Source organism: Melozone crissalis, unplaced genomic scaffold, assembly GCF_028551555.1.
Source record: "Melozone crissalis strain CALT ecotype California unplaced genomic scaffold, PUWL_Pcris_2 ptg000004l_1, whole genome shotgun sequence".
Classification (NCBI taxonomy): domain Eukaryota; kingdom Metazoa; phylum Chordata; class Aves; order Passeriformes; family Passerellidae; genus Melozone; species Melozone crissalis.
In genome coordinates, this window is record NW_026535782.1 from 13,499,906 (window position 1) to 13,512,037 (window position 12,132).

Below are 12,132 nucleotides of genomic sequence, written 5' to 3' on the forward strand. Positions count from 1 at the left end.
TATAATAAATGTATATTTCAAGCTCTAAGTGTAATATACTAATACGGAAGCTTAATTTGGGACAAATAGTTTTGTTCTGTAATTTCATTCCTTGAGGTAAATGGGAGCACCTTTGAAAACAGTTATTCAATATTTCCACCCACTTGCAGCATTAGCTTTCTATGTCACGTGTAATTTTATAATAATTGTGTAAATACACCAGGAATAAAATAGATTGTTTTAGCAACTCTTAGTTAATATTCTCAACATAGTCAAAGCCAAATTTCTTCTGTAACTCTTTAATGGGTTTAGAGTATGCTACAAGTTCAGATTCATTACTTCTTTTACGAAGTGAGAAGTAGTGGCATATGAACATATGTTCAGCAGTGTTGTGATCTTAGAATCATAGAATGGTTTGGGTTGAAAGGAACCTCTCATCAGTTCAACCCCCTGCCTTGGGCACAGACACCTTGCACTACACCAGGTTGCTCAGCTCCATCCAGTCTCATCTTGGACATTTCCAGATATAGGGAATCCACAGATTGTCTGGACTGTCGCAGACATTTTTTATAAAAAATCCTTTCCTTAGGATTTTTCCTCCTGAGAAGCTGAGAGACCTCAGGAACAACATGTAAGCATTGATTATCTGCTGCTGTGGAATGCAACAGGTGGATCTGTGATTGGCCCATGTTGGTTGTTTTTGATTAATGGCCAATCACAGTCAGGTGGCTCAGACTCTCTGTCCGAGACAGAAGCTTTTGTAATCATTCTTTCCTATTCTATTCTTAGCCAGCCTTCTGATGAAATCCTTTCTTCTATTCTTTTAGTATAGTTTTAATGTAATATATATCATAAAATAATAAATCAAGCCTTCTGAAACATGGAGTCAGATCCTCGTCTCTTCCCTCATCCTCAGACCCCTGGACAGCCTGTTCCAGTGCCTCAGCTCCTTCTTTGTGAAGTGGTTCTTCTTTCTACATAATCTACATCTACCCTTTTTCAGTTTAAAAATGTTGCTCCTTGTTCTTCACTACAGCCCAGGTTGAAAGTCTCTGTCTTTCACATAAGCTCCTTTTATATATGGAGAGGCCGCAGTAGGGTCTGCCCAGAGCCCTCTGTTTCCAGGCTGAACATCCCCAGCTCTCTCAGCCTTGATGTACAGTTTAATTCCTGTCTAATCACTGAAGTAGTCTGCCAGATCTATTTCTCGTCATGGATAGTTCAAAAACAGCATTGAGAGTTTTGTTGTGCTCTAAAGCTGATGTGTCTGGTAAAATAGTTACTTCAAGCAGCAATAGAAATACTTCTGTACTTCCACAGTGTAAGAAAATCAGTGTTTTGGTTTTTTTCTGTGCAGAGTTTTGGTTTTTTTCTATTACAAATACATCAGTGTTTGGTTAGTCTCAATATCTTGTTTTAAATGCTAGGTGCAAGCAGTGCTCAACTCCAAAGCCTATGAAGAATCTAAGTTCCATTTCAGCAGAACAGCAACCATCATGGGAGCCAACTGAAATAGCACAAGGTTAGCTGACATGATACTGCCCTGAAATACTTTTGTGCCTTGATTCTGAAGTGTTGATGTCAAATGGTTTGATTTGCAGTTCTGGGTTGCAGTTTTGTACAGAAAGTATGTAATTATGGTCATGTTGAATATTGTGCTGTAAAATTCATTCCCCTTATACCAGTTGAAATAACATAGTTACTTTTGGAACTATTGCAGTATGAATTAAAAGATTTTAATGTTGACTAGTTTCTTCTGCCATTGGTATCAGTAGTAACACTTAGGTTAGTGCAGAAGTCAGGAATTTTTGATTGTAGGTGTTACCTTTAAACTCTACCTTCTTGTAGTCCTTGAAGTTAATCTTGCTTTTCCTTTTGTAGATACTGTTTTTCTGACCTGAACTAAAGACAGTCTTATTTAATGACTCATGCAAGTTAGACTTATCTTCTGTAAACGTCATGTTTCAGAGAGTCTGCAAGAAATAATACTCAAATGAAAGGAATTATTCCACAACAATTATGTGTATTCTGTACTTCATGTGTTCCTTGTGTTGCTATATGCAGTCAGCGTGTTAAAATGATGGGAATGGAGTTTAGAACTTCACAACGCATTAATAAAAAGAAATATTTGCATATTTATAAATTCATGTTCTAACATATTAAGTTGGAATATCTAGCAGTATATAAGTTGGTAAACACTTTCTAAAAGAATAAAACTATTTGAGCAATACAGTGATTTTCTTAAATAAACTTTCATAATTGTATCCTGTTAAATAATTGTGAAGTAATATTTAAGTAATATCTCTGAGACAGAGCTTCAGATTTAATTCTCAAAATGAAAACAGTATTAATTAATGCTTCCTGACAGTTACACTGTTTTATGTATGTTTTTCTTCTATCAGCTGTGTTTTGAGGCTAAATTATAAACCTGCAAGTCTGTCAGGTCAGTTGAACATAAAATGACCACCAGTTCAAGTAGGTGTACCCAGAAAAAACTGATGCAGAGCAAGAATACATTCAGAACTGCCAGCAAAGTTTTTTCTGAACAAGCCTGGTAGCTTTTTTTTTACATCATACCAAATAAACTGGTTTCCTCAGAAGATCATTTTGAGGTGGAATTCTTATTACCACCGAATTAGGAACACCTCTCCTTTAATCTTCCTTGGATAAAAGAATACAGGAAAGGAGGATCCTACTAAGGTTGGATCTAAGATCTAAGCAAATATTAGCTTTTTTATTCACTAGCATGGGAATAAGTGCTTAAAAATCTTTGTGTTTTTATAGGCTCATCTATTAAAGTGTTTCTGGGAAAATTACAGTGTGGCCCCAAGAGACAAATGACATTTTGCTGTCAGACAGCAGAGCCTCTATGTTTTGGTCTGTTAATTTATACTTCTAATGACAGTATTTAAAGTCAGGTACTATTAAAAAGGGGATATTGTCAGCTCGAGCTGTTACAGTTTGCCTTGCATATCTTCTAAGAGAAATAACATTTTTTTTTCTTCAGTTTTAGGTATTGAACTGCTCCAGTATGTTTTTATTATGAAGTTTACACTGGTTGATGAAACAGGATCACTAAATGCATACCTTTTTGATGATGTAAGTAAATCTAGGTAAAGGTAGACTCTACAGATGATGAGAGTTTGGATTTTATTTGTTTTTAAAATGGCAAATGTATATGCACAAGTACTCATTCTGTGTTACCTGCAGTGTTTTGTGGGAATAATTACAATATTATAAGCTAATACTGTATAGAGTATAGAATGTTAAAGCATAAAGACAAAACTGAAGCTTGAAGATAGATTATTTTGTATTTCTATAAACTTTTGTATATTCCTGTGGCTGAATTCCTCTTTTACTGGCAATGTTAACTTATGCAGCCTGAATGCTGTGTGAATGATAGGAATGTTTCAGGATTTATGTAGCTAACTTCTGCATCAGTTTAAAATCTCATTGCCTCTTTTTTTAACTCTCAATAGAATCTCTCTATTAAGTAATCCTTGATTTTTTTGTTTCACATGATCATGGGGTAAGGATGCCCTCTTTCCCTAGGCAGCTCTATCTGTACAGATATTTATCTTGGATTTCAGAAGTAGTTTATTCAATTACTTTACTAACCTTAGAATTAACTTATCTTCAGTTTTCTCTGAAGCAACTTACGCCCATTCCTGCTACCTGAGACACTGAAGACTGGATGGTTTTCCTGTCATGGCAATGTGGGTGTGACAAAATGGGACAGAAAAAGAATTTAGAATTTAGTGGGACTTTTTTCTGCACAGTAGTGTTGTTTAGTGTGTATATATCTGCACATATTCTGCCATTATATTAAATTACTGTGACTGGACCTTTAAAGAGAATACTCTTCCTTGTTTATTTTAATACTGTAAGTAAAAATAATATCAGGAAAAAATATGTTCTTTCTTAAAATACATGGTGTTTTAACAGCAAAGGAGATCAAAGACTACAATCCCCATTTCAGCCAGACATCTTTTCCTTCTACTGTCCTTTTTCCTTTCTATATCAAGAAAAATAAAACTGTAAATAGAAGTTGGGGAAAAGATTTAAACCATCTCTTGATGCAGAATTCCAAAAATTTTTATTTCAGGGTGGCTCACTTTCTTAGCAGATACTGCTCAGTACTACAGTTTAGCTGCAGGAAAACACCTACAGTTTCTGAAGCGTCAGCTGCTCACATTCCTGCTGGTGGTACTTCAAAGACAAGGCAAGAGTTTCCAAGCCTAAACTCCAGTCCTTCAGCACCACTTGAGAAGGAGCTGGGCTGCTTTGAAGTGCAGCTTTACATTAGCTTCCAGTTGTGCTTCCATAGGAACACACTGCTTTTCTTTCCTCCCCTCCTTACAGGAAAAGTCAGTGAAGGAAAAAAATGAAAAAGTTCTATAGTCAGAAGAAGACTGAAGAGAGAGAAGAGAAGATAAAGTTATCTGTGTCATTTTTGCTGCTAGATTATCCACTAACTTTGATCATTGCCATTGAACATGTCACACAAAAATTATACAGAGGCAGATTATTCTGTATTTGTATCTTTTAACAATAATGAGAAATTACTACCAAAAACCTTAGCTCACTATGAGAAGTTATAAGATTATGAGCTTTTAGAGATCCAAAATCAGGTAACAAACTTAGAAAGAACAAACTTAGAGGTTTTTCAGTCATGCTTAATATATGTAGTTTTAAAATAAACAGAAAATGTTTATTTAACATTTTAAAGTTCTGTTTATTATTTTCTGTCTCCATTCAGAAGTGTACCCCACAATATAAGCCTTTTTTCCATAGTTTCTAAAACTGCCAGCAAATGAAACTCACACTAAGAGAATTCCACAAATATAAAGCCAGCTTGCAGTGCCCCTTGTTTTCAAGTGATTTTGTTCCTCTCAGGATGTGAGGGACTGTTGAGGGGAACTGGCCGTCCTCTCTGGCCCTAACATTGTCTGATACTGTCTGGTTGTGGAGGATCATGAGGAATATCTGCCAGTTATGTATAGAGACTGACATGTGCTTTCTGGTTGGCTGTAGTCCCTAAATACTCAAGGGTACTGAAAAAAAAGAGCATTAATTTTCTCAGACAGCTTAGGTTTTTTCTGATCTAAACAGATTGTTGAAATAATACTATTCTTCTGTTGTGTTACCTGATTTTAAAGAACATACAATCAAGGTTCTAGCTAATGATTTTTTACAGCTCTTTCAATACCTCATATTCTTCTGTTCTCTTTCAGGAGAAGTTTTTCCAAATTCCTGCCTCTGAAATCTTAACTAGTAATTTTCTTCAGCAAAAGATGCAGATGACCATGAATGCACTCTGTCCTCCAGGAAGAAAATTAGGTCAGTTTGCTGTTATTTTAAAAGGGGGGTGGGAAGGAAAGCAGTCTTTCAATCTGCTATTGCATATGAAAATTCACAGAATTCAACTTAGGCACAGGCAAAACTCCATACAGGAAAATGCTGGAGCCTGAAAGCAGGATTCATGTTAATTTGTTCTGAAGCACGTCTTTCATATTAACTCTACCTTTGAGAAAGAAAATAAATGGGTCATTAAATTCTCATGTAGCATGCAGTGGTGTGTGAATACAGCCATGCCTGTGCAGCCACTAACATGCCATCTGTATTCATATGGAAGTTAACCTCATACTGAATGTCACAGCATGTTAGGGAAAATGGAAATTCCGTTTTCCCAAAGCACGTTCTTTGGGTGATATCCTGCTTTTGATGCTGACTTAAAGCATCCCTTGCAATGGGAAATATCCATGGAAATTGAGCAATGCTTAATCCAAATCCATTTACAGAGATTTTTGTGCAGTGCATGTGTTGTGGCAGAAAGTAGCTCTGCCCAAATTACACATGTCCAAGGTAAATGGGTGTGTGATGCAGCTCCATCCTCCAGAGCATGCTCCAAGTATATGGCTGTCAGTGACCACTGCAATCACACTGGAGTCTTTGCCATACTTAAAATAATTGTCTTGTAATAAAGATTGTGAAGGATTTTCTCATTGAGACACATGGAGATGAAATTTTATTGTTGGAAAGTCTTTACATATATGTATTCTATACTGTGGCATGACTACTGGGTCCAGGTGTTCTGTGGAGAGCTGGTGCAGGGAGGACAAGTCTTGGAAGACTGTCACTGAACACCATTTCAGGTCTTTTGGGAAACTTAAAATATACCAATTGAAATTTCAAAGTTAACAATTTTTCTTCATATTAACTATTGTATACATTTGGATATCCTAGTTAATATCTTGCTCAAGTTATACTTGCCTTCTATAAAAATTAGAAATTAATATTGAACAGTAATTTGGATTTTGTTGGTAGGTGACTTGCCATGGCTGGAATGCTTCATCAAGTCCTATAATGTCAGAGACGCAGTGAAAGATCAAGTTTGTTACCAAATTTTTGACACCACAGTTGCTGAAGATGTTGTATAGTCATGTGTTGCTAATTGGAAATAATCCAGTAAGACTCAGTTTCTGTGGGGGGCTGGGATCAGAGACTGTATTAAAAAAAATTATCTTTGTTCCATTCTTAGGAATTCAACTTGTTTTTGTGAATTTTTTGTTTATGTATGAATGGGAATGGGAATTATACTTTGATATGTTTGCCATTTTCCTGGCACACGACTTTGTGATCTTAAGGCAAGTGGAGGTGTTAAGCTTTTCACTGGAAGCTGCTTGGCTGAGGTTGGTGGAAGCAATCTACTTTCCGTTTATCCTTTAGAAAGGCAGTGATGAGGTTACACTAAATTTGTGAGGTTTACTCCGAAAAATGTAGTCAGGATGATGCTGTGTGTTCATTTTTGTATTAAATTACATCACCAGAGGCAGATATACAGAGCTCTTCAGTAAACTCAGACTGCTTTGTGAAAGCCAATATTACTGTTCTCAGTTTGACAGGGAGGTTGGTTTTTAGAGAATCCTTTGATTTTGTACTGATGTGTACATTTGGGCAAACTTCTCCTGTTAGTAACACTCAGGTAACTGCTGCATGTACCAGTTACTCTAGATTCTGATGGGCTTGTGAACATGGCTATGTAGTGATTATCACTAAAATTAAAGTCAATCACAAAAGTAAGATAGTGTAAAATTGCAAAATGAGTATTGATGTTTGGTAGATGATAATGATTCTGGGGTGCCTTGTTGAGTACCAAAGTTGTCAGCATGTTTGTTAGCTGGATCTGTATTTTCAAAGGCTTGATCTGCCTTTCCATCTTACATAATCAGATTGTGTGCCTAAATTTGGAGATACAGAACTGATCTGGTGCTATCATGGATTGAAAATTCTGCTGGACTAGAAAGCTATGTGGTGGTTTTACTTTGCATTCAGAAGTCTCTAGGACAAGTTCAGGACATGATTCTCTAAGGATAATTAATGTAGAAATCCCTGTCAAATCAAATGCTTTCCATCAGAGCAAAATTACTTAGTATTTACAGCAGCTGTTTTTAAAGAATTTCAGAAGCAAGATGCAACATTTGTAAGTAGATCATTATTTAGATAGTAGGTGACATTTTATTTTTTTCATTTTTGAGGGCCATTTAATAGATTATGCAATTTGTCTTAAATTTCATCATGTATCCTCTGGTAATTTTCTTGTTCTGTAAAAATTACACTGGGTTTATATGTCATAAGCCAGTATATTGTTCTTTATTGATCTGTGTATAGGGGAAACCAATATTAAAAGTGGTGACTGCATATTTCCTTTAAAAATTTCTAAAAAATAAAAATATTGTTGTAGTGTGTTCATAAATTTCTTGTTCTGCTCTCCCATTTTATGTATAGTTTCCCCCTTTTGGTAATGTGAAATGGTTCTGCCCTCCCCAGTTTTCCCGCCATAGCCCTCCTGACAGTTTTGTTGCTATGGTAACCCCTGCCACTGATTCTGTCAGTTAGCTAAGTTATGTAATTTCTCCTCCCTTATTTCTCCTTATAAGTAAACTTTTTCTCCTCCCTGGGCCCAGTCAATCACCCCCCACTCCTGCTAGTTTTCGAGAACCTTCTTCTCTCTGGGGGTTGTGGTTGGCTGTGGTCCCGGGGCCCCTCCCTTACCTTGTATGTATTGGATGTTTTTGTATGCCTGTCATGTTAAGTTCCTCCTTATACCCTTCCCTATTGGTCTGCTGGGAATCCCTCCCTTATCCACCCTAGGCTTTATAACCTTGCTTCTCCTGCCCCTCGGGGCCATTTTGCTGGTTGGTGTCCTCCCTGGTTGGTGCCTCCGTGTCATCCAATAAACCGACCTTCACCCCCAGCAAGGTGTGCGACTCCTTTCCTCGTCCTTTCAGCGCCATGTGATCCAATCCGCAATCCAACCCAGCCTGAGGCCAGGACGCCAAAGGGGGTTGGCCTTCCATGCGGTTGGGGTGTCGGCCACAGACCACCAGCTAGCCGGACTTTGCCCTAGTGGCCACATACGCACCGCCGCAAAATATTTTGGAATTGATCCCGCAGTTTATCAGTCTACTGACTTAAGAATGTTTTCTTGAATTTTTGCATAATTGCATCAGCAGAAAATAATTACAACAAAAGAATATTATAAAACTTTGGACACTGGCCATACCCAAATGTTTTCACAAGTTAGGAGTTCAATTGAAGGGAATCTTTTTGCTTTTATTTATATAGGATGTGAAAACGTTAGCAACTGTGAAAGATATTGATATTGTACATTTTTTCTAAACATGTCTTCATAAAAAAATAAATAAAAAGGTGTTTTGAACTTTAGTGTAAAATAAATCAGTTTCACCACATGCCTTGTCTGAGATCCCTGCCTAAAAACTCTAAAAATGCATATTTTTTTACTACTGAATATTGTATTAAAATGTTTAATAAAGATTTCTCCAAATAATGAAGTTTTTCTTGTATTTGACTTTTATTTCGGTTTCATAACTGTGAAAACTTGGTCATCAGTAGCCTTATCCAACATAATCCTCCAAATGAATGGTTTATTGGATTAAAATGTACATGTTTCTGTTTCTAAATACATTGTGTGGAAAGAAAGTAATAACTACAAATTTGTTCATAGTAAGGATCACTGTATAGAAAGGAATTACTGGACAGACATTTTAAAATGGCTCTCATTGGTGGCCTTTGTATGGGGCAGTGGAAGTCACTGAAAAGATTTGGAGATTTGGACCTTAGTTACCTGTGCTGGTCAGTGCTGAGAGCTGTGAGTGTGTGACTGGTGGGTGAAATCCTGAGATTGTTGTGTCCTGGACGTGCAGCACCTGTAGGCTCTGGTTTCTGGAAGGTGAGCATCTTGAGCAGCAATGAGTTTTAGCCATTGTTTACAAGTAAAAGTCTTATTTCCTTTGGTGAGTTTCTTGACCAGGTGTGTGATTTCAATTTTTAAAATATTAATAAAATTTCAAATGTCTACTCTAATAGTTTTTAAATTACTGAAATATGTATTTTAATACAGTCAAAATCTGAACCAACAGTAGATTGAGTTAATACTGGTATACTGAGATCCAGTGAAAACTCCAGGCATGTCTTGCTGGTTTCACATCTTTCTTCCTCCACATACATTCCAGCATATAGGAAAACTGAATCAAAACATCTCCTTCTTACTAGAAAGGGAAAATAGGCATGGAATGTGAAGTACATCATACACAGCCAACATCATCAAGGGGGAAGAATATCTGAATATAAAAGGAGGAGCTGTGAGGGAAAATAATAGAACTAGACCAATAAAGGAACATGAACCTATTAATTGTTCTAATTATGGATGAGTGCAAAAAAAGTGATAAAATTGTAATGAAAAAGAAAAAATGTCAGGGAAAAAAAGAAAACAAAATAGACTTGTAATAGTGTTTTTAGGGGTGCCTGTGTAATTTGGCTCCTTGAATTCTGTGTTTTAAGGGAATTTAAAAACTTACGGACTTTGGAAGTCTTTCCAAATTGAGTTGAGTTTAAGCTCTTGAACATGTCATACTCTGGAAACTCCAGCTGGAAAGACAGGATGTAAATAAATAACATATTCCAGAAACAAGGAGGCATTCCTGGTAGGTGACCTGCTGTTCAGCAGTGATTGAACTTTCTCATCAGCTTTTGCAGTTACCCAGAGATTTACAGACCAGGCTTTGAAATGCTTAGCTTGATGCTAATCCTTCCCCTACTGAGCTGCAGGAAGTGGGACTGTAAGAAGGGCAGTGGGACCCAGAGGATACAAGCTGAGGCTTGCAACAGAAGGAAGAGAGTTTATTGTCTTAGCAGGGATGAGTGCTTAGCTTTTCAATACCAGTATTTTAGATCACAAGAATTTATACAGATTAGGTCACTTTTTGGCCAAGCCATTGCATTAAGATGTAAAACTGGCGGGAACTGGGGTACTACTATATAGGGCAAGGCCAAATATTTAAATGGAGTTGTGAAAAAAATTCAGTAAATATAAGTTCAAGTTTTTTAGGTGCAATGGGACCACTGCAAAAATGTTATTCAGTGGGGGAAGAGAAAAAAAATCCAAATAAAAATTTACTTCAAGCATTATTTAAAGTATAGAGTGAATGTTGAGAATTAGAAACAAAAAATCAGAGGATTCTGATTTTTTTCAGAGGAAACAGACAAAATTCCAGAGGATAGTAGTAAAAAACAAGAACTGATAGAGAATCTTTATGAGGCAGTTTGCTGCAGCTCCTGTTTACAACATTTCCTATACGTGAAATTCCCAGTTAAGAACTATGGTTTGGGAAAACATTCATGTGATGATGGAATACAAGCTCCAAAGTGCTTAAAAATGTAGAGCAGCATTGCACTACAATTAATGGATTCATATTTGTGGTAAAGCTATGGGTGGACTCCACCCCAGAACAATGTGCTGCAATGTGTTTTTCCTTGTTTTCTGCTGCAACTCTGATACATGTCTACAGAGGTGTCTCCATGGAACTGTTGTTTGGGACTGTTTGTCTACAAAGCAGAGCAGAGTGAAGGTCTGGGAATAAATTTACATTTTGTAGATACTTGTTTTAATTTGAATTTTTTACAAGGATATATGCTGAATGGGGAAAGACCTGCCAGCAAAGAAAAAGGTTTTGGGTTTTGGTTTTGGGTTTTTATATCAACTGTTCTGTTGCACAAAGCTTTAAGCATAACTTTGTTCTGTACCTTCTACTCTGTGTGTGTGCACAGCCTGTGGACTGACACTGCTAAACTGACACCAAAAAATACAGTTTTGTACAAGCTGCACCTTTAGAATTGAGTCCACATTCAGCTGTAATTTCAAAGGCCAGCTATCAGATAGTTTTCAATTATGGAGGTGTTACTTCACTGAAAGGAATTCTCTGGATAATGGCAGTTTATAAATGCTGCTTGAATTTTTTGGTTAAAAGGGCAGCAAAACTGAAACTGAAATCTGCTGCTGGAACAGATTTAATTACAGATTTTATTTCTTTCTTCTTCTGTCTATAAATGATGCCTTAAGCAACTCCAAGCCCCTCTGAGCAGTGTTGGAAGTGACAAATATGATCAGTCACTGACAGGGTGTGTATTAACCAAAGGGGCTCTTTATTGTTTTTAACAGGGGATGGGTAGGGGGCTTTCACCACCCAACTGTCTTAAATGCTCTCACTGACATGCATTCATTTGCTACTCCATCTTGGAGGATGCACTTTTCCTGACATACTTGCAATGCTAAAGGAGTAAAATCCCATTAGTAAGAATGGAAACATGGGAGTGATTGTGTTTGACATAAGCCAGGGATGCAGAGCTGTCACAGGCCACCTAGGCATGCTGCCCTGTGCTCCCCTGTCACACAGAGGTGCCCTGGTACCTGCAGTGTCATAGTGCCCTGGCTCTGGTCAGGACAGGGGTAATTTTTTGCTGTAGCCAGGAGTGGGTGTGGCTGGGATGCAGAGTTTATTCTGTATCACTTCACATCACTGCCAGGGGTGGAGGAGAGGGACTCTCTTCTGAGGAGAAGAGATTCCTTGCAGTGGAGTAAGCATGGCAGAGTGGGCCCTCTGGTCTACTATCAGGAATTTCTTTCCATGTGCATAATTTCTTTTCTTGTACCCTCTGTCATTAGTATTGTTGCTGTTACTGTTCATTTTCTTGTTCAGTTGCTGTTTCCAGTGAATTGTTCTTATCTCGGGTTGTGACCTTTGCCTTTTGTGTCTCCAGTTCTCTTCCCCATTCTGCTACAGGGGATGGAGA

At 37.3% G+C, this 12,132-nt stretch overlaps 1 protein-coding gene across 2 annotated transcripts in view; it reads left to right on the forward strand.

Annotated features, from left to right (window-relative positions):
- POT1 (protection of telomeres 1) overlaps positions 1–7,719 on the forward strand; it is a 59,543-nt gene extending 51,824 nt beyond the window's left edge. For both annotated transcript variants that reach the window (XM_054275169.1, XM_054275177.1), the window contains 4 exons: positions 1,407–1,501; positions 2,987–3,078; positions 5,214–5,319; positions 6,307–7,719. In XM_054275169.1, coding sequence (XP_054131144.1) covers positions 1,407–1,501; positions 2,987–3,078; positions 5,214–5,319; positions 6,307–6,419 — 406 coding nt within the window. In that variant the 3' untranslated portion in view covers positions 6,420–7,719. The remainder of the gene's footprint in view (positions 1–1,406; positions 1,502–2,986; positions 3,079–5,213; positions 5,320–6,306) is intronic.
- Positions 7,720–12,132: the final 4,413 nt, after the last annotated feature.